Source organism: Pseudophryne corroboree, chromosome 4 (genome assembly GCF_028390025.1).
Source record: "Pseudophryne corroboree isolate aPseCor3 chromosome 4, aPseCor3.hap2, whole genome shotgun sequence".
In the NCBI taxonomy this organism is placed as follows: Eukaryota; Metazoa; Chordata; class Amphibia; order Anura; family Myobatrachidae; genus Pseudophryne; species Pseudophryne corroboree.
Window position 1 is genome coordinate 738,235,620 of NC_086447.1, and position 26,709 is coordinate 738,262,328.

At 47.3% G+C, this 26,709-nt stretch overlaps 1 protein-coding gene across 1 annotated transcript in view; it reads right to left on the reverse strand.

Moving 5' to 3' along the window:
• The window catches only part of NANP (N-acetylneuraminic acid phosphatase), a 72,610-nt gene that overhangs the window by 42,918 nt on the left and 2,983 nt on the right, over positions 1–26,709 (reverse strand). Inside the window, exon 2 of the mRNA XM_063918107.1 lies at positions 7,794–7,906. Coding sequence (XP_063774177.1) covers positions 7,794–7,883 — 90 coding nt within the window. The 5' untranslated portion in view covers positions 7,884–7,906. The remainder of the gene's footprint in view (positions 1–7,793; positions 7,907–26,709) is intronic.

Sequence of the window (26,709 nt, forward strand, 5' to 3'; positions counted from 1 at the left end):
ACAGAGGAGCCTCTGAAAAGATGGCTCACAACAATAATAACCCGATTTTTGTAACAATAACTATGTACAAGTATTGCAGACAATCCGCACTTGGGATGGGCGCCCAGCATCCACTACGGACTATGAGAAATAGAATTATCGGTAAGTAAATTCTTATTTTCTCTGACGTCCTAGTGGATGCTGGGAACTCCGAAAGGACCATGGGGATTATACCAAAGCTCCCAAACGGGCGGGAGAGTGCGGATGACTCTGCAGCACCGAATGAGAGAACTCCAGGTCCTCCTCAGCCAGGGTATCAAATTTGTAGAATTTAGCAAACGTGTTTGCCCCTGACCAAGTAGCTGCTCGGCAAAGTTGTAAAGCCGAGACCCCTCGGGCAGCCGCCCAAGATGAGCCCACTTTCCTTGTGGAATGGGCTTTTACAGGTTTTGGCTGTGGCAGGCCTGCCACAGAATGTGCAAGCTGAATTGTACTACAAATCCAACGAGCAATAGTCTGCTTAGAAGCAGGAGCACCCAGCTTGTTGGGTGCATACAGGATAAACAGCGAGTCAGATTTTCTGACTCCAGCCGTCCTGGAAACATATATTTTCAGGGCCCTGACTACGTCCAGCAACTTGGAGTCCTCCAAGTCCCTAGTAGCCGCAGGTACCACAATAGGCTGGTTTAAGTGAAACGCTGAAACCACCTTAGGGAGAAATTGAGGACGAGTCCTCAATTCTGCCCTGTCCGTATGAAAAATTAGGTAAGGGCTTTTATAGGATAAAGCCGCCAATTCTGAGACACGCCTGGCTGAAGCCAGGGCTAACAGCATTACCACTTTCCATGTGAGATATTTTAAGTCCACAGTAATGAGTGGTTCAAACCAATGTGATTTTAGGAACCCCAAAACTACATTGAGATCCCAAGGTGCCACTGGAGGCACAAAAGGAGGCTGTATATGCAGTACCCCCTTGACAAACGTCTGAACTTCAGGAACTGAAGCTAGTTCTTTCTGGAAGAAAATCGACAGGGCCGAAATTTGAACCTTAATGGACCCTAATTTTAGGCCCATAGACAGTCCTGTTTGCAGGAAATGCAGGAAACGACCCAGTTGAAATTCCTCTGTAGGGGCCTTCCTGGCCTCACACCACGCAACATATTTACGCCAAATACGGTGATAATGTTGCACGGTTACATCCTTCCTGGCTTTGATCAGGGTAGGGATGACTTCATCCGGAATGCCTTTTTCCTTCAGGATCCGGCGTTCAACCGCCATGCCGTCAAACGCAGCCGCGGTAAGTCTTGGAACAGACAGGGTCCCTGCTGAAGCAGGTCCTTTCTTAGAGGTAGAGGCCACGGGTCCTCCGTGAGCATCTCTTGAAGTTCCGGGTACCAAGTCCTTCTTGGCCAATCCGGAGCCACGAGTATAGTCCTTACTCATCTCCTTCTTATGATTCTCAGTACTTTGGGTATGAGAGGCAGAGGAGGGAACACATACACTGACTGGTACACCCACGGTGTTACCAGAGCGTCCACAGCTATTGCCTGAGGGTCCCTTGACCTGGCGCAATATCTGTCTAGTTTTTTGTTGAGGCGGGACGCCATCATGTCCACCTTTGGTTTTTCCCAACGGTTCACAATCATGTGGAAGACTTCTGGGTGAAGTCCCCACTCCCCCGGGTGGAGGTCGTGTCTGCTGAGGTAGTCTGCTTCCCAGTTGTCCACTCCCGGAATGAATACTGCTGACAGTGCTATCACATGATTTTCCGCCCAGCGAAGTTCTGCAACTTCTGCCATTGCCCTCCTGCTTCTTGTGCCGCCCTGTCTGTTTACGTGGGCGACTGCCGTGATGTTGTCCGACTGGATCAACACCGGCTGACCCTGAAGCAGAGGCCTTGCTTGACTTAGGGCATTGTAAATGGCCCCTAGTTCCAGGATATTTATGTGAAATGACGTTTCCATGCTTGACCACAAGCCCTGGAAATTTCTTCCCTGTGTGACTGCTCCCCAGCCTCTCAGGCTGGCATCCGTGGTCACCAGGACCCAGTCCTGAATGCCGAATCTGCGGCCCTCTAGAAGATGAGCACTCTGCAACCACCACAGGAGAGACACCCTTGTCCTTGGAGACAGGGTTATCCGCTGATGCATCTGAAGATGCGATCCGGACCATTTGTCCAGCAGATCCCACTGAAAAGTTCTTGCGTGGAATCTGCCGAATGGAATCGCTTCGTAAGAAGCCACCATTTTTCCCAGGACCCTTGTGCATTGATGCACTGACACTTGGCCTGGTTTTAGGAGGTTCCTGACTAGCTCGGATAACTCCCTGGCTTTCTCCTCCGGGAGAAACACCTTTTTTCTGGACTGTGTCCAGAATCATCCCTAGGAACAGCAGACGTGTCGTCGGAATCAGCTGCGATTTTGGAATATTTAGAATCCACCCGTGCTGTCGTAGTACTACTTGAGATAGTGCTACTCCGACCTCTAACTGTTCTCTGGACCTTGCCCTTATCAGGAGATCGTCCAAGTAAGGGATAATTAAGACGCCTTTTCTTCAAAGAAGAATCATCATTTCGGCCATTACCTTGGTAAAGACCCGGGGTGCCGTGGACAATCCAAACGGCAGCGTCTGAAACTGATAGTGACAGTTCTGTACCACAAACCTGAGGTACCCTTGGTGAGAAGGGCAAATTGGGACATGGAGGTAAGCATCCTTGATGTCCAGAGACACCATATAGTCCCCTTCTTCCAGGTTCGCTATCACTGCTCTGAGTGACTCCATCTTGAATTTGAACCTTTGTATGTAAGTGTTCAAGGATTTCAGATTTAAAATAGGTCTCACCGAGCCGTCCGGCTTCGGTACCACAAACAGCGTGGAATAATACCCCTTTCCCTGTTGTAGGAGGGGTACCTTGATTATCACCTGCTGGGAATACAGCTTGTGAATGGCTTCCAATACCGCCTCCCTGTCGGAGGGAGACGTTGGTAAAGCAGACTTCAGGAACCGGCGAGGGGGAGACGTCTCGAATTCCAATTTGTACCCCTGAGATACTACCTGCAGGATCCAGGGGTCCACTTGCGAGTGAGCCCACTGCGCGCTGAAATTCTTGAGACGGGCCCCCACCGTGCCTGAGTCCGCTTGTAAGGCCCCAGCGTCATGCTGAGGACTTAGCAGAAGCGGGGGGAGGGCTTCTGTTCCTGGGAAGAGGCTGCCTGCTGCAGTCTTTTTCCCCTTCCTCTGCCCCGGGGCAGATATGAGTGGCCTTTTGCCCGCTTGCCCTTATGGGGACGAAAGGACTGAGCCTGAAAAGACGGTGTCTTTTTCTGCTGAGAGGTGACCTGGGGTAAAAAGGTGGATTTCCCAGCCGTTGCCGTGGCCACCAGGTCCGATAGACCGACCCCAAATAACTCCTCCCCTTTATACGGCAATACTTCCATATGCCGTTTGGAATCCGCATCACCTGACCACTGTCGCGTCCATAACCCTCTTCTGGCAGAAATGGACAGCGCACTTACTCTTGATGCCAGAGTGCAAATATCCCTCTGTGCATCTCGCATATATAGAAATGCATCCTTTAAATGCTCTATAGTCAATAATATACTGTCCCTGTCCAGGGTATCAATATTTTCAGTCAGGGAATCCGACCAAGCCACCCCAGCACTGCACATCCAGGCTGAGGCGATTGCTGGTCGCAGTATAATACCAGTATGTGTGTATATACTTTTTAGGATATTTTCCAGCTTCCTATCAGCTGGTTCCTTGAGGGCGGCCGTATCAGGAGACGGTAACGCCACTTGTTTTGATAAGCGTGTGAGCGCCTTATCTACCCTAGGGGGTGTCTCCCAACGCGCCCTAACCTCTGGCGGGAAAGGGTATAATGCCAATAATTTTTTAGAAATTAGCAGTTTTTTATCGGGGGAAACCCAACCTTCATCACACACCTCATTTAATTCATCTGATTCAGGAAAAACTACGGGTAGTTTTTTCACACCCCACATAATACCCTTTTTTGTGGTACTTGTAGTATCAGAAATGTTCAAAACCTCCTTCATTGCCGTGATCATGTAACGTGTGGCCCTACTGGAAAATACGTTTGTTTCCTCACAGTCGACACTGGAGTCAGTGTCCGTGCTGGGTCTGTGTCGACCATCTGAGGTAACGGGCGCTTTAGAGCCCCTGACGGTGCTTGAGACGCCTGTACAGGTAATAACTGATTTGCCGGCTGTCTCATGTCGTCAACAGTCTTTTGTAAAGTGCTGACGCTATCACGTAATTCCTTCCATAAGACCATCCAGTCAGGTGTCGACTCCCTAGGGGGTGACATCACTATTACAGGCAATTGCTCTGCCTCCATACCATTTTCCTCCTCATACATGTCGACACAACGTACCGACACACAGCACACACACAGGGAATGCTCTGATAGAGGACAGGACCCCACTAGCCCTTTGGGGAGACAGAGGGAGAGTTTGCCAGCACACACCAGAGCGCTATATATATACAGGGATAACCTTATATAAGTGTTTTTCCCTTATATAGCTGCTGTATTGTTTTATCTGCCAAATTAGTGCCCCCCCTCTCTTGTTTTACCCTGTTTCTGTAGTGCAGGACTGCAGTGGAGAGCCAGGGAGCTTCCCTCCAACGGAGCTGTGAGGGAAAATGGCGCTTGTGTGCTGAGGAGATAGGCTCCGCCCCCTTCTCGGCGGCTTTTCTCCCGCTTTTTTAAGGAAAAACTGGCAGGGGTTAAATGCATCCATATAGCCCAGGAGCTATATGTGATGTATTTTTTGCCATCTAAGGTGTTTTTATTGCGTCTCAGGGCGCCCCCCCCCAGCGCCCTGCACCCTCAGTGACCGGAGTGTGAAGTGTGCTGAGAGCAATGGCGCACAGCTGCGGTGCTGTGCGCTACCTTATTGAAGACATGACGTCTTCTGCAGCCGATTTCCCGGACCTCTTCTGTCTTCTGGCTCTGTAAGGGGGCCGGCGGCGCGGCTCTGGGACCCATCCATGGCTGGGCCTGTGATCGTCCCTCTGGAGCTAATGTCCAGTAGCCTAAGAAGCCCAATCCACTCTGCACGCAGGTGAGCTCGCTTCTTCTCCCCTTAGTCCCTCGATGCAGTGAACCTGTTGCCAGCAGGATTCACTGAAAATAAAAAACCTATACTTAAACTTTTTCACTAAGTAGCTCAGGAGAGCCACCTAGTGTGCACCCTTCTCGTTCGGGCACAAAAATCTAACTAAGGCTTGGAGGAGGGTCATAGGGGGAGGAGCCAGTGCACACCAGGTAGTCCTAAAGCTTTTACTTTTGTGCCCAGTCTCCTGCGGAGCCGCTATTCCCCATGGTCCTTTCGGAGTTCCCAGCATCCACTAGGACGTCAGAGAAATATATATTTTTTGTTTGTGCTGTACCCCAGTGTACAGTACAATTTTTATTTTATTTTATTTTCATAAGTACTGTGACACTGCTGGTCAGACCACAGTATATTATTTCCTACTTATAAACACATTGTGCGACGCTGTCGGTGTTGTCAACCGCAGTGTTTAATTATTATATATATTTCTGATTCATTTGTGCGACAGTGTAACCGCCGGTGTGTGATATAGAAAATACTTCTACATATTTTTGACTCATTTGTGCGACACTGTAGCCGCAGTGTGTGATATAAAAAAGAATATATATATATTTTTTTATTTAAATTAATATTTTGTGCTGTGATATCCCAGTATACATCCAGGGACTGCAACTGCTCCGTCCACCTAGGGGTGTTCTGTCGGTCCACCCAAAATAAAAGAAATCTTTTTTTTTTTATATATATTTTGTGCTGTATCCTCCCAGAATACATCCAGGTGTGCTCCGTCCATTTCAGGGTGTGGTGTCTGTAGCTCATATTCTTAGTATTACTTATTGTCCTATTTTCATAACTCTTCTTATCACTACATTGTAATTAATCAAATTAATATTAATAATAATGATAAATTAGATACATTTAAATTAAATGACTATAAATAAACTCTCCACACTCATATAGTGAACTTTCTGCATATATAAGATCTCTTTTATGAAATTAAGAATTTGATTCTAAATAATTTAAATAAATTAAATTAAAATAAATTGAAATTAAAATAAATTAAATAAATTAAATCTAAAATAGTCTTTTTTTTTTTTTTATTCTTCTTTGCCCTAATAATCTTTTTGTGACCTGAAATCTTGAGCCTTGCCTAATGTGTCTTTTTGTAAATACATCCTTTTTTTTTTATATATATTTTGTCCTCCCAGTATATACATCCAAGGGCTGCTGCTGCTTTGTCCAGCTACCTCGATGCAACCTTTTGGCCTAAACTGGATAAAAACAATATTGTGAGCTGTTCAGAATAGTCTGGAAATGAGTGGAAATGAATGTTATTGAGGTTAATAATACTGTAGGAACAAAAACACCCCCAAATTCTGTTATTTTAGCTGTTTTGATGATTTTTTTGAAAAAAATACAGATCCAAAACCAAAACCCGCCAGGGTGGTTTTGGCAAAACCAATCCACAGCCAAAACAAAAACTCAAAAAATGTCCCGGTGCACACAACCCCGATATACAGTATATACACAAACACACACATACTCTTCTGTTCTTTGGAAATTAATATATGTCTTACAACTAACGCACATCCGTATTCATCTGTTTTCTTGTTAGTAGGGTTGGCATCTTTCCTCTTTTTTTAGAGCCTCAGCTGCTAGGCGCAATGGTTTATAGACCTGCCTTTATCTCACTTAGGTGCAAGGGTGGTTCAATTAGGTCCAAGTGTGGTCACACAAGGCAAATTCACAGCAAATTTGCAATGTGAATTATATTTGCAATTCAATTTCAAACTTACATTTCTTATCCAGAGTAAGTTTGCCTGATTTTAAGGTAGAAATGTTAGGACATGCTTCAGAATCCCTTGCACCCTCCGCCCAATAACTAACTGGGCATTAGACGTTTTCAATTAGTTTAAGTGGGACACTAATTACATGTCATTTTGGGGTGAAATAAAAAAAATGAATAGCATCAAATTACCCTAAAATCAACTTTTTTCATTACTTTGTGCACCCCAAATTTAATGAAAGTATTTATTGTAATGAAAAATAATTGCTTTTTATCATTTCTTTTTTTTTCTTTAAAAGTGGCCTCAAATTCCCCCCAAATCACCTTCATTCTACTTTTTTTTTTGCATTTTTCATTAAATGCCTTTACAATTAAACTTTGTAAGCTTTTTACATTATTTATAAAAAAAAAAATATATGCACAAATCATTAATTTGACACCTTTTAAAAGCTACAGTACTTTCCATTGGTAAGCTGACAGTCTTCTATATGATTCTGCTAAAGAAGTTGTCACTTTTTTGGGGTCTAGGAAGGTCTCCCTACTTTTTCATGCTATTTTCCCAGTTTGCTTTTTGGACAAGATTTGCAAGAGTAGTGCAAATTGGCATTTCTAATTGAATTGTGCAAATCTCGGGTGCGCGCACGAATGCGAAGTGTACGAGTTTAATGCCTTTTGCAAACTCGCACCTAGATGAATTCCTCCCTTGGCCTCCTTGTCTCTGGCAAGGCCATCTATTCACAATGACACCATTACTTTTCAGCAGATCCCCAGTAATAAGACATGCAGAATAAAACTGCATTGAGCAAACAGAAGTAGTCCAAATGGACAGACCCCTGTTAAAGTCCGTTAGGAAAACAGAGGTAGAAACCCAGTAACTAACATATATAAACTCTATATCTGAGAATCGCAAGATCGTATATTCCTTTATGGGAAAAGACAGCATTATAAAAGTTAGTTACCTCCTCCATAGCTTTCTTGCTGGCTTCAGATGTGTCAATCAATGTGTTATCCAAGTCAAAAAATACAGCCTTAATGCCATTCAACACCATTTTGAAACGTAGGTGAGCAGGATCTGCAAGTATGTGAAATGTTTAAAAATGTACTTAAATTGTATCAATTCACATGAATATGGTTTGTTTTTGTTTTTTTGTTTTTTTTTTGTTTATTTATCACTGATTGGACACAGGGGGGGTATCCAATTAGCCACCGTAATTTACCGCAGCTAATTGTCCCGCCGGGGGCTATCCAATTAGCCCCCGATAAGCCGATGCAAGACGCGGCTTATCAGGGATTTTGTTTTAACTGCAGGCAGGCAAAAACCAAATCCCTGGAAACAGCCCTATTTTTATATGAAACAGGGCTGTTTCTACCGAAAACACACAGGTTTCACTGAACCTTTGTCTTTTCTGGAGGAAACCTTTTTTTTTTTTTTTTACGGAGGATGCAAATTAGACAGCCTGAAAAAAAAAAATCAAAAAAAAAAAATCAGTGGAACATCGGGGGGGGGATGCGAAAAACTAATGTTTTTCGCATCCAATGTTATTTCACCTCTAATTGTATATCCCCCATAGTATCCCTGACCATTTCTTTCTGTTATCATTAGTTTTGCTCATGAGCAACAAAAACATTTGCTTACTATACAGACTCACCGGGTGTGGATCATTGCATCGACAGTGTCTAGGTCGACAATGTTTAGATCAACCACTATAGGTCGACAGTCACTACGTCAACAGGGTTTGAAGGTTGACAGGGTTTGAAGGTCGACAGGTCAAAAGGTCGACATGAGTTTTTCATGTTTTTTTGGTGTCGTTTTCTCCGTACAGTGACCGGGAAGCCCAATTAGTGCACCGTGTCCCCTCACTTCGCTCGCCATGCTTCGGGCAAGGTGCCTCGCTGCACTCGGCACAGGTTACTATTCACAATCGTAGTCCGCGTGGATCGTTAAGTATGAAAAAGTTCAAAAAAATATAAAAAAAAAATAAGAATTTAATTACCGATAATTCTATTTCTCATAGTCCGTAGTGGATGCTGGGGACTCCGTAAGGACCATGGGGAATAGCGGCTCCGCAGGAGACTGGGCACATCTAAAGAAAGCTTTAGGACTATCTGGTGTGCACTGGCTCCTCCCCCTATGACCCTCCTCCAAGCCTCAGTTAGGATACTGTGCCCGGACGAGCGTACACAATAAGGAAGGATTTTGAATCCCGGGTATGACTCATACCAGCCACACCAATCACACCGTATAACCTGTGATCTGAACCCAGTTAACAGCATGATAACAGAGGAGCCTCTGAAAGATGGCTCACAACAATAATAACCCGATTTTTGTAACAATAACTATGTACAAGTATTGCAGACAATCCGCACTTGGGATGGGCGCCCAGCATCCACTACGGACTATGAGAAATAGAATTATCGGTAAGTAAATTCTTATTTTCTCTAACGTCCTAAGTGGATGCTGGGGACTCCGTAAGGACCATGGGGATTATACCAAAGCTCCCAAACGGGCGGGAGAGTGCGGATGACTCTGCAGCACCAAATGAGAGAACTCCAGGTCCTCCTCAGCCAGGATATCAATTTTGTATAATTTTACAAACGCATTTGCTCCTGACCAAGTAGCTGCTCGGCAAAGTTGTAAAGCCGAGACCCCTCGGGCAGCCGCCCAAGATGAGCCCACCTTCCTTGTGGAGTGGGCATTTACAGATTTTTGGCTGTGGCAGGCCTGCCACAGAATGTGCAAGCTGAATTGTACTACAAATCCAACGAGCAATAGTCTGCTTAGAAGCAGGAGCACCCAGCTTGTTGGGTGCATACAGGATAAACAGCGAGTCAGAATTTCCTGACTCCAGCCCTCCTGGAAACATATATTTTCAGGGCCCTGACAACGTCTAGCAACTTGGAGTCCTCCAAGTCCCTAGTAGCCGCAGGCACCACAAATAGGTTGGTTCAGGTGAAACGCTGAAAACACCTTAGGGAGAAACTGAGGACGAGTCCTCAATTCCGCCCTGTCCGAATGGAACATCAGATAAGGGCTTTTTCAGGATAAAGCCGCCAATTCTGACACGCGCCTGGCCCAGGCCAGGGCCAACAGCATGACCACTTTCCATGTGAGATATTTTAACTCCACAGATTTAAGTGGTTCAAACCAATGTGACTTTTGGAACCCAAAACTACATTGAGATCCCAAAGTGCCACTGGAGGCACAAAAGGAGGCTGTATATGCAGTACCCCTTTTACAAACGTCTGAACTTCAGGGACTGAAGCTAGTTCTTTTTGGAAGAAAATTGACAGGGCCGAAATTTGAACCTTAATGGACCCCAATTTCAGGCCCATAGACACTCCTGTTTGCAGGAAATGTAGGAATCGACCCAGTTGAATTTCCACCGTCGGGCCTTACTGGCCTCGCACCACGCAACATATTTTCGCCAATTGCGGTGATAATGTTTTTGCGGTTACATCCTTCCTGGCTTTGATCAGGATAGGGATGACTTCATCCGGAATGCCTTTTTTCCTTCAGGATCCGGCGTTCAACCGCCATGCCGTCCAACGCAGCCGCGGTAAGTCTTGGAACAGACAGGGTCCTTGCTGGAGCAGGTCCCTTCTTAGAGGTAGAGGCCACGGATCCTCCGTGAGCATCTCTTGAAGTTCCGGTTACCAAATCCTTCTTGGCCAATCCGGAGCCACGAATATAGTGCTTACTCCTCTCCATCTTATCAATCTCAGTACCTTGGGTATGAGAGGCAGAGGAGGGAACACATACCCTGACTGGTACACCCACGGTGTTACCAGAGCATCTACAGCTATTGCCTGAGGGTCCCTGGACCTGGCGCAATACCTGTCGAGTTTTTCCCAACGGTTTATAATCATGTGGAAGACTTCTGGGTGAAGTCCCCACTCTCCCGGGTGGAGGTCGTGCTGAGGAAGTCTGCTTCCCAGTTGTCCACTCCCGGAATGAATACTGCTGACAGTGCTATCACATGATTTTCCGCCGAGCGAAGAATCCTTGCAGCTTCTGCCATTGCCCTCCTGCTTCTTGTGCCACCCTGTCTGTTTAAGTGGGTGACTGCCGTGATGTTGTCAGACTGGATCAACACCGGCTGACCTTGAAGCAGAGGTCTTGCTAAGCTTAGAGCATTGTAAATGTCCCTTAGCTTCAGGATATTTATGCGAAGTGATGTCTCCAGGCTTGACCATAAGTCCTGGATATTCCTTCCCTGTGTGACTGCTCCCCAGCCTCGCAGGCTGGCATCCGTGGTTACCAGGACCCAGTCCTGAATGCCGAATCTGCGGCCCTCTAGAAGATGAGCACTCTGCAACCACCACAGGAGGGACACCCTTGTCCTTGGTGACAGGGTTATCCGCTGATGCATCTGAAGATGCGACCCGGACCATTTGTCCAGCAGGTCCCACTGGAAAGTTCTTGCGTGGAATCTGCCGAATGGGATTGCTTCGTAGGAAGCCACCATTTTACCCAGAACCCTTGTGCATTGATGCACTGAGACTTGGCTCGGTTTTAGGAGGTTCCTGACTAGCTCGGATAACTCCCTGGCTTTCTCCTCCGGGAGAAACACCTTTTTCTGGACTGTGTCCAGGATCATCCCTAGGAACAGAAGACAAGTCGTCGGAACCAGCTGCGATTTTGGAATATTGAGAATCCAACCGTGCTGCAGCAACACTACCTGAGATAGTGCTACACCGACCTCCAACTGTTCCCTGGATCTTACCCTTATCAGGGAATCGTCCAAGTAAGGGATAACTAAAATTCCCTTCCTTTGAAGGAATATCATCATTTCGGCCATTACCTTGGTAAAGACCCGGGGTGCCGTGGACCATCCATACGGCAGCGTCTGAACTGATAGTGACAGTTCTGTACCATAAACCTGAGGTACCCTTGGTGAGAAGGGTAAATTTGGACATGAAGGTAAGCATCCTTGATGTCCCGAGACATCATGTAGTCCCCTTCTTCCAGGTTCGCAATCACTGCTCTGAGTGACTCAATCTTGAATTTGAACCTCTGTATGTAAGTGTTCAAAGATTTTAGATTTAGAATCGGTCTCACCGAGCCGTCCGGCTTCGGTACCACAACAGTGTGGAATAATACCCCGTTCCCTGTTGCAGGAGGGGTATCTTGATTATCACCTGCTGGGAATACAGCTTGTGAATGGCTTCCAAAACTGTCTCCCTGTCAGAAGGAGACATCGGTAAAGCCGACTTTAGGAAACGGCGAGGGGGAGACGTCTCGAATTCTAATTTGTACCCCTGAGATATCACCTGAAGGATCCAGGGGTCTACTTGCGAGTGAGCCCACTGCGCGCTGAAATTCATTGAGACGGGCCCCCCACCGTGCCTGATTCTGCTTGTAAAGCCCCAGCGTATACTGAGGGCTTGGCAGAGGCGGGAGAGGGTTTCTGTTCCTGGGAACTGGCTGATTTCTGCAGCCTTTTTCCTCTCCCTCTGTCACGGGGCAGAAATGAGGAACCTTTTGCCCGCTTATCCACGAAAAGACTGCGCCTGATAATACGGCGTCTTCTCATGTTGAGAGGCGACCTGGGGTACAAACGTGGATTTCCCAGCTGTTGCCGTGACCACCAGGTCTGAAAGACCGACCCCAAATAACTCCTCCCCTTAATAAGGCAATACTTCCAAATGCCGTTTGGAATACGCATCACCTGACCACTGACGTGTCCATAACCCTCTACTGGTAGAAATGGACAACGCACTTAGACTTGATGCCAGTCGGCAAATATTCCGCTGTGCACCACGCATATATAGAAATGCATCTTTCAAATGCTCTATAGGCAAAAATATACTGTCCCTATCTAGGGTATCAATATTTTCAGTCAGGGAATCAGACCACGCCAACCCAGCACTGCACATCCAGGCTGAGGCGATTGCTGGTCGCAGTATAACACCAGTATGTGTGTAAATACATTTTAGGATACCCTCCTGCTTTCTATCAGCAGGATCCTTAAGGGCGGCCATCTCAGGAGAGGATAGAACCCTTACAAGCGTGTGAGCGCTTTATCCACCCTAGGGGGTGTTTCCCAACGCACCCTAACCTCTGGCGGGAAAGGATATAATGCCAATAACATTTTAGAAATTATCAGTTGTTATCGGGGGAAACCCACGCATCATCACACACCTCATTTAATTTCTCAGATTCAGGAAAACTACAGGTAGTTTTTCCTCACCGAACATAATACCCCTTTTTGGTGGTACTCGTATTATCAGAAATGTGTAAAACATTTTTCATTGCCTCAATCATGTAACGTGTGGCCCTACTGGAAGTCACATTTGTCTCTTCACCGTCGACACTGGAGTCAGTATCCGTGTCGGCGTCTATATCTGCCATCTGAGGTAACGGGCGCTTTAGAGCCCCTGACGGCCTATGAGACGTCTGGACAGGCACAAGCTGAGTAGCTGGCTGTCTCATGTCAACCACTGTCTTTTATACAGAGCTGACACTGTCACGTAATTTCTTCCAACAGTTCATCCACTCAGGTGTCGACCCCCTAGGGGGTGACATCACTATTACAGGCAATCTGCTCCGTCTCCACATCATTTTTCTCCTCATACATGTCGACACAAAAGTACCGACATACAGCACACACACAGGGAATGCTCTGATAGAGGACAGGACCCCACTAGCCCTTTGGGGAGACAGAGGGAGAGTTTGCCAGCACACACCAGAGCGCTATATATATACAGGGATAACCTTATATAAGTGTTTTTCCCCTTATAGCTGCTGTATAGTTAATACTGCGCCTAATTTGTGCCCCCCTCTCTTTTTTAACCCTTTCTGTAGTGTAGTGACTGCAGGGGAGAGCCAGGGAGCTTCCCTCCAACGGAGCTGTGAGGGAAAATGGTGCCAGTGTGCTGAGGAGATAGGCTCCGCCCCCTTATCGGCGGCCTTATCACCCGTTTTTTTATGTATTTTGGCAGGGGTTAAATGCATCCATATAGCCCAGGAGCTATATGTGATGCATTTTTTGCCATCCAAGGTGTTTATTATTGCGTCTCAGGGCGCCCCCCCCAGCGCCCTGCACTCTCAGTGACCGGAGTGTGAAGTGTGCTGAGAGCAATGGCGCACAGCTGCAGTGCTGTGCGCTACCTTGTTGAAGACAGGACGTCTTCTGCCGCCGATTTTCCGGACCTCTTCTGCCTTCTGGCTCTGTAAGGGGGCCGGCGGCGCGGCTCTGGGACCCATCCAAGCTGGGCCTGTGATCGTCCCTCTGGAGCTAATGTCCAGTAGCCTAAGAAGCCCAATCCACTCTGCACGCAGGTGAGTTCGCTTCTTCTCCCCTTAGTCCCTCGATGCAGTGAGCCTGTTGCCAGCAGGTCTCACTGAAAATAAAAAACCTAAACTAAAACTTTCACTAAGAAGCTCAGGAGAGCCCCTAGTGTGCACCCTTCTCGTTCGGGCACAGAGATCTAACTGAGGCTTGGAGGAGGGTCATAGGGGGAGGAGCCAGTGCACACCAGATAGTCCTAAAGCTTTCTTTAGATGTGCCCAGTCTCCTGCGGAGCCGCTATTCCCCATGGTCCTTACGGAGTCCCCAGCATCCACTTAGGACGTTAGAGAAATTGTGAAAAACTCATGTCGCCCTTTTGACCTGTCGACCTAGAACATGTCGACCTAGAAACCCTGTCGACCATTAAAACATGTCGACCTAGACACTGTCGATCTTCAGACCAGATCCCGACTCACCAGTAGGGGCCGTGGTACTATAAGGAGTGTATCCTATTAGCAGCGGTACTTTATTGCTGCATAGGAATGCCAGGGGGCTATCCTATTAGCCCTGATGCGGCGTTCTCCTCCCCCCGATGCCGGCACTTATTGGGGATTAATCGGCAATAAGCGGGCTGCCGGGGCAGCGATAACACATGGGATAGGGGACTTATACCCAATCCCATGTGTTATTGCCCTATCGCCGGTCCGTTATTCGGATGATGAAAATGGCACATAATTGGATACCACGATAATGACCATTGGTCATTAATAGCAATATCTGGCTGTTTTTATCGTCCGAAAACGGATCAGGGCTAATTGGATAGCACCCTAAATATTAAAATTCTAATGCCATACAGAGCATGTAAGCATTTAACAGATACAAGGCTCTAAAAGCAATGTCAATGTTGCCCCAAAATTTTAAGACATCGATGATATAGATATAGATATATATATATATATATAATAAGATTTTACTTACCGATAAATCTATTTCTCGGAGTCCGTAGTGGATGCTGGGGTTCCTGAAAGGACCATGGGGAATAGCGGCTCCGCAGGAGACAGGGCACAAAAAGTAAAGCTTTTTCCGATCAGGTGGTGTGCACTGGCTCCTCCCCCTATGACCCTCCTCCAGACTCCAGTTAGGTACTGTGCCCGGACGAGCGTACACAATAAGGGAGGATTTTGAATCCCGGGTAAGACTCATACCAGCCACACCAATCACACCGTACAACTTGTGATCTAAACCCAGTTAACAGTATGATAACAGCGGAGCCTCTGAAAGATGGCTTCCTTCAACAATAACCCGAATTAGTTAACAATAACTATGTACAATTTATGCAGATAATCCGCACTTGGGATGGGCGCCCAGCATCCACTACGGACTCCGAGAAATAGATTTATCGGTAAGTAAAATCTTATTTTTTCTATCGTCCTAGTGGATGCTGGGGTTCCTGAAAGGACCATGGGGATTATACCAAAGCTCCCAAACGGGCGGGAGAGTGCGGATGACTCTGCAGCACCGAATGAGAGAACTCCAGGTCCTCCTTAGCCAGAGTATCAAATTTGTAAAATTTTACAAACGTGTTCTCCCCTGACCACGTAGCTGCTCGGCAAAGTTGTAATGCCGAGACCCCTCGGGCAGCCGCCCAAGATGAGCCCACCTTCCTTGTGGAGTGGGCCTTTACAGATTTAGGCTGTGGCAGGCCTGCCACAGAATGTGCAAGCTGGATTGTGCTACAGATCCAACGAGCAATCGTCTGCTTAGACGCCGGAGCACCCATCTTGTTGGGTGCATACAATATAAACAACGAGTCAGATTTTCTGACTCCAGCTGTCCTTGCAATATATATTTTTAATGCTCTGACAACGTCCAGTAACTTGGAGTCCTCCAAGTCACTTGTAGCCGCAGGCACTACAATAGGCTGGTTCAGATGAAATGCTGACACCACCTTAGGGAGAAAATGCGGACGAGTCCGCAGTTCTGCCCTGTCCGAATGGAAAATCAGATATGGGCTTTTGTAAGATAAAGCTGCCAATTCTGACACTCTCCTGGCAGAAGCCAGGGCTATAAGCATGGTCACTTTCCATGTGAGATATTTCAAATCCACCTTTTTTAGTGGTTCAAACCAATGAGATTTTAGGAAATCCAAAACCACATTGAGATCCCACGGTGCCACTGGAGGCACCACAGGAGGCTGTATATGCAGCACTCCCTTAACAAAGGTCTGGACTTCAGGGACTGAAGCCAATTCTTTTTGAAAGAAAATCGACAGGGCCGAAATTTGAACCTTAAGAGATCCCAATTTGAGACCCATTGACAATCCTGATTGCAGGAAATGTAGGAATCGACCCAGTTGAAATTCCTCCGTCGGAGCACTCCGATCTTCGCACCACGCAACATATTTTCGCCAAATTCGGTGATAATGTTGCACGGTTACTTCCTTCCTTGCTTTAATCAAAGTAGGAATGACTTCTTCCGGCATGCCTTTTTCCTTTAGGATCCGGCGTTCAACCGCCATGCCGTCAAACGCAGCCGCGGTAAGTCTTGAAACAGACAGGGACCCTGCTGAAGCAAGTCCCTCCTTAGAGGTAGAGGCCACGGATCTTCCGTGATCATCTCTTGAAGTTCCGGGTACCAAGTCCTTCTTGGCCAATCCGGAACCACTAGTATCGTTCTTACGCCTCTTTGCCGTATAATTCTCAATACTTTTGGTATGAGAGGCAGAGGAGGAAACACATACACCGACTGGTACACCCAAGGCGTTACCAGCGCGTCCACAGCTATTGCCTGCGGATCTCTTGACCTGGCGCAATACCTGTCCAGTTTTTTGTTGAGGCGAGACGCCATCATGTCCACCATTGGTCTTTCCCAACGGGTTACCAGCATGTGGAAGACTTCTGGATGAAGTCCCCACTCTCCCGGGTGAAGATCGTGTCTGCTGAGGAAGTCTGCTTCCCAGTTGTCCACTCCCGGGATGAACACTGCTGACAGTGCTATCACATGATTCTCTGCCCAGCGAAGAATCCTTGCAGCTTCTGCCATTGCACTCCTGCTTCTTGTGCCGCCCTGTCTGTTCACATGGGCGACTGCCGTGATGTTGTCCGACTGGATCAACACCGGTTTTCCCTGAAGCAGAGGTTCTGCCTGGCTTAGAGCATTGTATATTGCTCTTAGTTCCAGAATGTTTATGTGAAGAGACGTTTCCAGGCTCGTCCATACTCCCTGGAAGTTTCTTCCTTGTGTGACTGCTCCCCAGCCTCTCAGGCTGGCGTCCGTGGTCACCAGGATCCAATCCTGTATGCCGAATCTGCGGCCCTCCAATAGATGAGCACTCTGCAACCACCACAGAAGAGACACCCTTGTCCTTGGAGACAGGGTTATCCGCAGGTGCATCTGAAGATGCGACCCTGACCATTTGTTCAACAGATCCCTTTGGAAAATTCTTGCGTGGAATCTGCCGAATGGAATTGCTTCGTAAGAAGCCACCATTTTTCCCAGGACTCTTGTGCATTGATGTACAGACACCTTTCCTGGTTTTAGGAGGTTCCTGACAAGCTCGGATAACTCCTTGGCTTTTTCCTCCGGGAGAAAAACCTTTTTCTGAACCGTGTCCAGAATCATCCCTAGGAACAGCAGACGAGTTGTCGGCATTAACTGGGATTTTGGAATATTCAGAATCCACCCGTGCTGTTTTAGCACTTCCTGAGACAGTGCTAATCCCATCTCTAGCTGTTCTCTGGACCTCGCCCTTATTAGGAGATCGTCCAAGTATGGGATAATTAATACGCCTTTTCTTCGAAGAAGAATCATCATCTCGGCCATTACCTTTGTAAAGATCCGAGGTGCCGTGGACAATCCGAACGGCAGCGTCTGAAACTGATAGTGACAGTTTTGTACAACGAACCTGAGGTACCCCTGGTGCGAGGGGTAAATTGGAACATGGAGATACGCATCCTTGATGTCCAAGGATACCATAAAGTCCCCCTCTTCCAGGTTCGCTATCACTGCTCTGAGTGACTCCATTTTGAACTTGAACTTCTTTATGTACAGGTTCAAGGACTTCAGATTTAGAATAGGCCTTACCGAGCCATCCGGCTTCGGTACCACAAAAAGAGTGGAATAATACCCCTTCCCTTGTTGCAGAAGAGGTACCTTGACTATCACCTGCTGAGAGTACAGCTTGTGAATGGCTTCCAACACCGTCTCCCTTTCGGAGGGGGACGTTGGTAAAGCAGACTTCAGGAAACGGCGAGGTGGATCTGTCTCTAATTCCAACCTGTATCCCTGAGATATTATCTGCAGGATCCAGGGATCTACTTGCGAGTGAGCCCACTGCGCGCTGTAATTTTTGAGACGACCCCCCACGGTCCCCGAGTCCGCTTGAGAAGCCCCAGCGTCATGCTGAGGCTTTTGTAGAAGCCGGGGAGGGCTTCTGATCCTGGGAAGGAGCTGCGTGTTGCTGTCTCTTCCCTCGACCTTTGCCTCGTGGCAGATATGAATAGCCCTTTGCTCTCTTATTTTTAAAGGAACGAAAGGGCTGCGGTTGAAAAGTCGGTGCCTTTTTCTGTTGGGGAGTGACTTGAGGTAGAAAGGTGGATTTCCCGGCTGTAGCCGTGGCCACCAAATCTGATAGACCGACTCCAAATAACTCCTCCCCTTTATACGGCAAAACTTCCATATGCCGTTTTGAATCCGCATCGCCTGTCCACTGTCGCGTCCATAAAGCTCTTCTGGCCGAAATGGACATAGCACTTACCCGTGATGCCAGTGTGCATATATCCCTCTGTGCATCACGCATATAAAGAAATGCATCCTTTATTTGTTCTAACGACAGTAAAATATTGTCCCTGTCCAGGGTATCAATATTTTCAATCAGGGATTCTGACCAAACTACCCCCGCACTGCCCATCCAGGCAGTCGCTACAGCTGGTCGTAGTATAACACCTGCATGTGTGTATATACTTTTTTGGATATTTTCCATCCTCCTATCTGATGGATCTTTAAGTGCGGCCGTCTCAGGAGAGGGTAACGCCACTTGTTTAGATAAGCGTGTTAGCGCCTTGTCCACCCTAGGAGGTGTTTCCCAGCGCTCCCTAACCTCTGGCGGGAAAGGGTATAATGCCAATAATTTCTTTGAAATTATCAGCTTTTTATCAGGGGCAACCCACGCTTCATTACACACGTCATTTAGTTCTTCTGATTCAGGAAAAACTATAGGTAGTTTTTTCATACCCCACATAATACCCTGTTTAGTGGTACCTGTAGTATCAGCTAAATGTAACGCCTCCTTCATTGCCAAAATCATATAACGTGTGGCCCTACTGGAAAATACGGTTGATTCGTCACCGTCACCACTGGAGTCATCGCCTGTGTCTGGGTCTGTGTCGACCGACTGAGGCAAAGGGCGTTTCACAGCCCCTGACGGTGTTTGAGTCGCCTGGACAGGCACTAATTGATTGTCCGGCCGTCTCATGTCGTCAAACGACTGCTTTAGCGTGTTGACACTATCCCGTAGTTCCATAAATAAAGGCATCCATTCTGGTGTCGACTCCCTAGGGGGTGACATCCTCATATTTGGCAATTGCTCCGCCTCCACACCAATATCGTCCTCATACATGTCGACACACACGTACCGACACACAGCAGACACACAGGGAATGCTCCTAACGAAGACAGGACCCACTAGCCCTTTGGGGAGACAGAGGGAGAGTTTGCCAGCACACACCAAAAGCGCTATATATATATCAGGGATAGCCTTATAATAAGTGCTCCCTTATAGCTGCTTTGTTATATCAAAATATCGCCATAAATGTGCCCCCCCCTCTCTGTTTTACCCTGTTTCTGTAGTGCAGTGCAGGGGAGAGACTTGGGAGCCGTCCTGACCAGCGGAGCTGTGAGAGGAAATGGCGCCGTGTGCTGAGGAGATAGGCCCCGCCCCTTTTCCGGCGGGCTCGTCTCCCGCTATTTAGAAAAATTAGGCAGGGGTTAAATATCTCCATATAGCCTCTAGGGCTATATGTGAGGTATTTTTAGCCTTTATAGGTACTCATTTGCCTCCCAGGGCGCCCCCCTCCCAGCGCCCTGCACCCTCAGTGACTGCCGTGTGAAGTGTGCTGAGAGGAAAATGGCGCACAGCTGCAGTGCTGTGCGCTACCTTTAGAAGACTGCAGGAGTCTTCAGCCGCCGATTCTGGACCTCTTCTGATTTCAGCATCTGCAAGGGGGCCGGCGGCGTGGCTCCGGTGACCATCCAGGCTGTACCTGTGATCGTCCCTCTGGAGCTTGATGTCCAGTAGCCAAGAAACCAATCCATCCTGCACGCAGGTGAGTTGACTCCTTCTCCCCTCAGTCCCTCGCTGCAGTGATCCTGTTGCCAGCAGGAATCACTGTAAAATAAAAAACCTAGCTAAACTTTCTCTAAGCAGCTCTTTAGGAGAGCCACCTAGATTGCACCCTTCTCGGCCGGGCACAAAAATCTAACTGGAGTCTGGAGGAGGGTCATAGGGGGAGGAGCCAGTGCACACCACCTGATCGGAAAAAGCTTTACTTTTTGTGCCCTGTCTCCTGCGGAGCCGCTATTCCCCATGGTCCTTTCAGGAACCCCAGCATCCACTAGGACGATAGAAAAATATATATATATATATATATATAGCGTGCATGGAAGGCGGCACTCAAACAGACTCCAATATGTGCAGTGAATTAGGTCATTTATTAGACCAAAGCGGCCGCTTTGGTCTAATAAATGACCTAATTCTCTGCATCTTGGAGTCTGTTTGAGTGCCGCCTTCCATGCACGCTTCATACAGTGACTTTGTGTCACCAGGAGGGTACCACAGCAATTCTGCTATAAGGATTATTGGAGTGCCGGGCTTTTGATATTTGTATCTCTCTCTCTTTTCAGGCTTCCGTGCATTGGCCAATCCACCAACTAAACCCCCATCATTTATTTATTGAATTGTTGAGGATAAGTGAGTTTACTTTGGTGAGTGCTGGGTTCTTTGTTTGTATTTATTAGAGCGTTGTGGTCATGGGCTACATGCACCCCGCCCTGTGAGTGGTAAGTACAGCTGTGTACCCTGCTTTTGTGGTGGAGAGTGCTGTGTTACATGCACCCCACCCTGTGAGTGGTAAGTGCATAGCTGTGCCCCGCTTCTGGTGTGGTGAGTGCTGTGGTTTTTTCTCTGTGTGTATACGATGGGGTTAATCTATAGTTAGCTCTTATTAACCGTGGCCACTAGCTTTCTCATGCACCCCTGTGTGGACTTTATTATCCTGAACCTGTCTCAGCTGTTTCTTAGCAATCATCTTTGAGCCAGTGCAATAGGTGACTAGTGTGCCTTTAAAAGCCATAAAGTCTGTGGCAGGTACACATTAAATCTAGCAGGCAGATGAGTTGTGTAACAGCAGTGAAGTAGTCAGGTTTTAAGACTCTGTGATAGTGTAGGACCTGCATGAAGGTGGGGTACCTTGAAAATCGGTATGCAGGCTTCCGTGCATTGGCCAATCCACCAACTAAACCCCCATCATTTATTTATTGAATTGTTGAGGATAAGTGAGTTTACTTTGGTGAGTGCTGGGTTCTTTGTTAAATATATATATATATATATATATATATATATATATATATATATATATATATATATATATATATTTATTATATATATATATATAATAAGAATTTACTTACCGATAATTCTATTTCTCGGAGTCCGTAGTGGATGCTGGGGTTCCTGAAAGGACCATGGGGAATAGCGGCTCCGCAGGAGACAGGGCACAAAAAAGTAAAGCTTTACTAGGTCAGGTGGTGTGCACTGGCTCCTCCCCCTATGACCCTCCTCCAGACTCCAGTTAGGTACTGTGCCCGGACGAGCATACACAATAAGGGAGGCATTTTGAATCCCGGGTAAGACTCATACCAGCCACACCAATCACACCGTACAACTTGTGATCTAAACCCAGTTAACAGTATGACAACAGAAAGGGCCTCTTAAAGATGGCTCCTTAACAATAACCCGAATTAGTTAACAATAACTATGTACAAGTATTGCAGATAATCCGCACTTGGGATGGGCGCCCAGCATCCACTACGGACTCCGAGAAATAGAATTATCGGTAAGTAAATTCTTATTTTCTCTATCGTCCTAAGTGGATGCTGGGGTTCCTGAAAGGACCATGGGGATTATACCAAAGCTCCCAAACGGGCGGGAGAGTGCGGATGACTCTGCAGCACCGAATGAGAGAACTCCAGGTCCTCCTTTGCCAGGGTATCAAATTTGTAAAATTTTACAAACGTGTTCTCCCCCGACCACGTAGCTGCTCGGCAGAGTTGTAATGCCGAGACCCCTCGGGCAGCCGCCCAAGATGAGCCCACCTTCCTTGTGGAGTGGGCTTTTACAGTTTTAGGCTGTGGCAGGCCTGCCACAGAATGTGCAAGTTGAATTGTGTTACAAATCCAACGAGCAATCGACTGCTTAGAAGCAGGTGCGCCCAACTTGTTAGGTGCATACAATATAAACAGCGAGTCAGATTTTCTGACTCCAGCCGTCCTTGCAATGTATATTTTTAAGGCTCTGACAACGTCCAACAACTTGGAGTCCTCCAAGTCGCTAGTGGCCGCAGGCACCACAATAGGTTGGTTCAGATGAAATGCTGATACCACTTTTGGGAGAAAATGCGGACGAGTCCGCAGTTCTGCCCTATCCGAATGGAAGATTAGATAAGGACTTTTATAAGATAAAGCCGCCAATTCAGATACTCTCCTGGCAGAGGCCAGGGCTAGTAACATAGTCACTTTCAATGTGAGATATTTCAAATCCACCTTTTTCAATGGTTCAAACCAATGGGATTTGAGGAAATCTAAAACTACATTTAGATCCCACGGTGCCACCGGAGGCACCACAGGAGGCTGTATATGCAGTACTCCCTTGACAAAAGTCTGGACCTCAGGGACAGAGGCCAATTCTTTTTGGAAGAATATTGACAGGGCCGAAATTTGAACCTTAATGGATCCCAATTTGAGACCCATAGATAATCCTGATTGCAGGAAATGTAGGAAACGACCCAGTTGGAATTCCTCCGTCGGAACCCTCCGATCCTCGCACCACGCTACATATTTTCGCCAAATGCGGTGATAATGTTTCACGGTGACTTCCTTCCGTGCCTTAATCAAGGTAGGAATGACTTCTTCTGGAATGCCTTTCCCTTTTAGGATCTGGCGTTCAACCGCCATGCCGTCAAACGCAGCCGCGGTAAGTCTTGAAAAAGACAGGGAACCTGCTGTAGCAGGTCCCTTCTCAGAGGTAGAGGCCACGGTTCGTCCGTGAGCATCTCTTGAAGTTCCGGATACCAAGTCCTTCTCGGCCAATCCGGAACCACTAGTATTGTTCTTACTCTTCTTTGCCGTATGATCTTCAATACCTTTGGTATGAGCGGCAGAGGAGGAAACACATACACTGACTGGTACACCCAAGGAGTTACCAGTGCGTCCACAGCTATTGCCTGTGGATCTCTTGACCTGGCGCAATATTTGTCCAGTTTCTTGTTGAGGCGAGACGCCATCATGTCTACAATTGGTCTTTCCCAACGGTCTATTAACATGTTGAAGACTTCTGGATGTAGACCCCACTCTCCCGGATGAAGATCGTGTCTGCTGAGGAAGTCTGCTTCCCAGTTGTCCACGCCCGGGATGAACACTGCTGACAGTGCTATCACGTGATTCTCCGCCCAGCGAAGAATCTTGGCAGCTTCTGCCATTGCACTCCTGCTTCTTGTGCCGCCCTGCCTGTTTACATGGGCGACCGCCGTGATGTTGTCCGACTGAATCAACACCGGCTTTCCTTGCAGGAGAAGTTCCGCCTGGCTTAGAGCATTGTAGATTGCTCTTAGTTCCAGAATGTTTATGTGAAGAGACTTTTCCAGACTCGTCCATACTCCCTGGAAGTTTCTTCCTTGTGTGACTGCTCCCCAGCCTCTCAGGCTGGCGTCCGTGGTCACCAGGATCCAATCCTGAATGCCGAATCTGCGGCCTTCTAATAGGTGAGCCTTCTGCAACCACCACAGAAGTGACACCCTTGTCTTTGGTGACAGGGTTATTCGCAGGTGCATCTGCAGATGCGACCCTGACCATTTGTCCAACAGATCCCTTTGGAATATTCTTGCATGGAATCTGCCGAATGGAATTGCTTCGTAAGAAGCCACCATTTTTCCCAGGACTCTTGTGCATTGATGTACTGACACTTTTCCTGGTTTTAGGAGGTTCCTGACCAGATCGGATAACTCCTTGGCTTTTTCCTCTGGAAGGAAAACCTTTTTCTGAACCGTGTCCAGAATCATTCCTAGGAACAGCAGACGAGTTGTCGGGATTAAATGGGATTTTGGAATATTCAGAATCCACCCGTGTTGTCTTAGCACCTCTTGAGATAGTGCTAAAGCTGTCTCCAGCTGTTCTCTGGACCTTGCCCTTATTAGGAGATCGTCCAAGTATGGGATAACTAATACGCCTTTTCTTCGAAGAAGAATCATCATCTCGGCCATTACCTTGGTAAAGACCCGAGGCGCCGTGGACAATCCGAACGGCAGCGTCTGAAACTGATAGTGACAGTTTTGAACAATGAACCTGAGGTACCCCTGGTGTGCGGGGTAAATCGGAACGTGTAGATACGCATCCTTGATGTCCAAGGATACCATAAAGTCCCCTTCTTCCAGGTTCGCTATCACTGCTCTGAGTGACTCCATCTTGAACTTGAACTTTTTTATGTAGAGGTTCAAGGACTTCAGATTTAGAATAGGCCTTACCGAGCCATCCGGCTTCGGTACCACAAATAGAGTGGAATAATACCCCTTTCCTTGTTGTAATAGGGGTACTTTGACTATCACCTGCTGAGCGTACAGCTTGTGAATGGCTTCCAACACCCTCTCCCTTTCGGAAGAGACGGTTGGTAAGGCAGACTTCAGGAAACGATGAGGAGGATCCGTCTCTAATTCCAACCTGTACCCCTGAGATATTATCTGCAGGATCCAGGGGTCTACCTGCGAGTGAGCCCACTGCGCGCTGTAATTTTTGAGACGGCCCCCCACTGTCCCCGAGTCCGCTTGAGAGGCCCCAGCGTCATGCTGAGGTTTTTGCAGGAGCCGGGGAGGGCTTCTGTTCCTGGGAAGGAGCTGCCTGTTGGTGTCTCTTCCCTCTTCCTCTGCCTCGTGGCAGGTACGACAAGCCCTTTGCTCTCTTATTTTTGTAGGAGCGAAAAGGCTGCGGTTGAAAGGTCGGTGCCTTTCTCTGTTGGGGAGTGACTTGAGGTAAAAAAGTGGATTTCCCGGCAGTAGCCGTGGCCACCAAGTCTGATAGACCAACTCCAAATAACTCCTCCCCTTTATACGGCAAAACCTCCATGTGACGTTTTGAATCCGCATCGCCTGTCCACTGTCGTGTCCATAAGGCTCTTCTGGCTGAAATGGACATAGCACTCACCCGAGATGCCAGTGTGCAAATATCCCTCTGTGCATCACGCATATAGATAAATGCATCCTTTATTTGTTCTAACGACAGTAAAACATTGTCCCTATCTAGGGTATCAATATTTTCAATCAGGGATTCTGACCAAACTACTCCAGCACTGCACATCCAGGCAGTTGCTATAGCTGGTCGTAGTATAACACCTGCATGTGTGTATATATTCTTTTGAATAACTTCCATCTTTCTATCTGATGGATCCTTAAGTGCGGCCGTCTCAGGAGAGGGTAACGCCACTTGTTTGGATAAGCGTGTGAGCGCCTTGTCCACCTTAGGGGGTGTTTCCCAGCGCGCCCTAACCTCTGGCGGGAAAGGGTATAATGCCAATAACTTTTTTGAAATTATCAACTTTTTATCAGGAGCAACCCACGCTTCATCACACACGTCATTTAATTCTTCTGATTCAGGAAAAACTGTTTGTAGTTTTTTCACACCATACATAATACCCTGTTTTACGGTATCTGTAGTATCAGCTAAATGTAACGTCTCCTTCATTGCCAAAATCATATAACGTGTGGCCCTACTGGAAAATACGTCTGAATTTCTACCGTCGTCACTGGAATCAGTGCCCGTGTCTGGGTCTGTGTCGACCGACTGAGGCAAAGGGCGTTTTACAGCCCCTGACGGTGTTTGAGGCGCCTGGACAGGCATTAATTGATTGTCCGGCCGCCTCATGTCCTCAACTGACTGTTTAAGGGAAGATAAACCATCACGTAATTCCACAAATAAAGGCATCCATTCTGGTGTCGACCCCCTGGGGGGTGACATCTGCATATTTGGCAATTGCTCCGCCTCCACACCAATATCGTCCTCATACATGTCGACACCACGTACCGACACACACCGCAAACTCACAGGGAATGCTCTAATGAAGACAGGACCCACTAGCCCTTTTGGGGAGACAGAGGGAGAGTCTGCCAGCACACACCACAAAGCGCTACATATACAAGGGATATCCTTATATTAAGTGCTCCCTTATAGCTGCTTTAATATATATATATATAGCCATTAATGTGCCCCCCCTCTCTGTTTTACCCTGTTTCTGTAGTGCAGTGCAGGGGAGAGACCTGGGAGCCGTTCTGACCAGCGGAGCTGTGACAGAAAATGGCGCCGTGTGCTGAGGAGATAGGCCCCG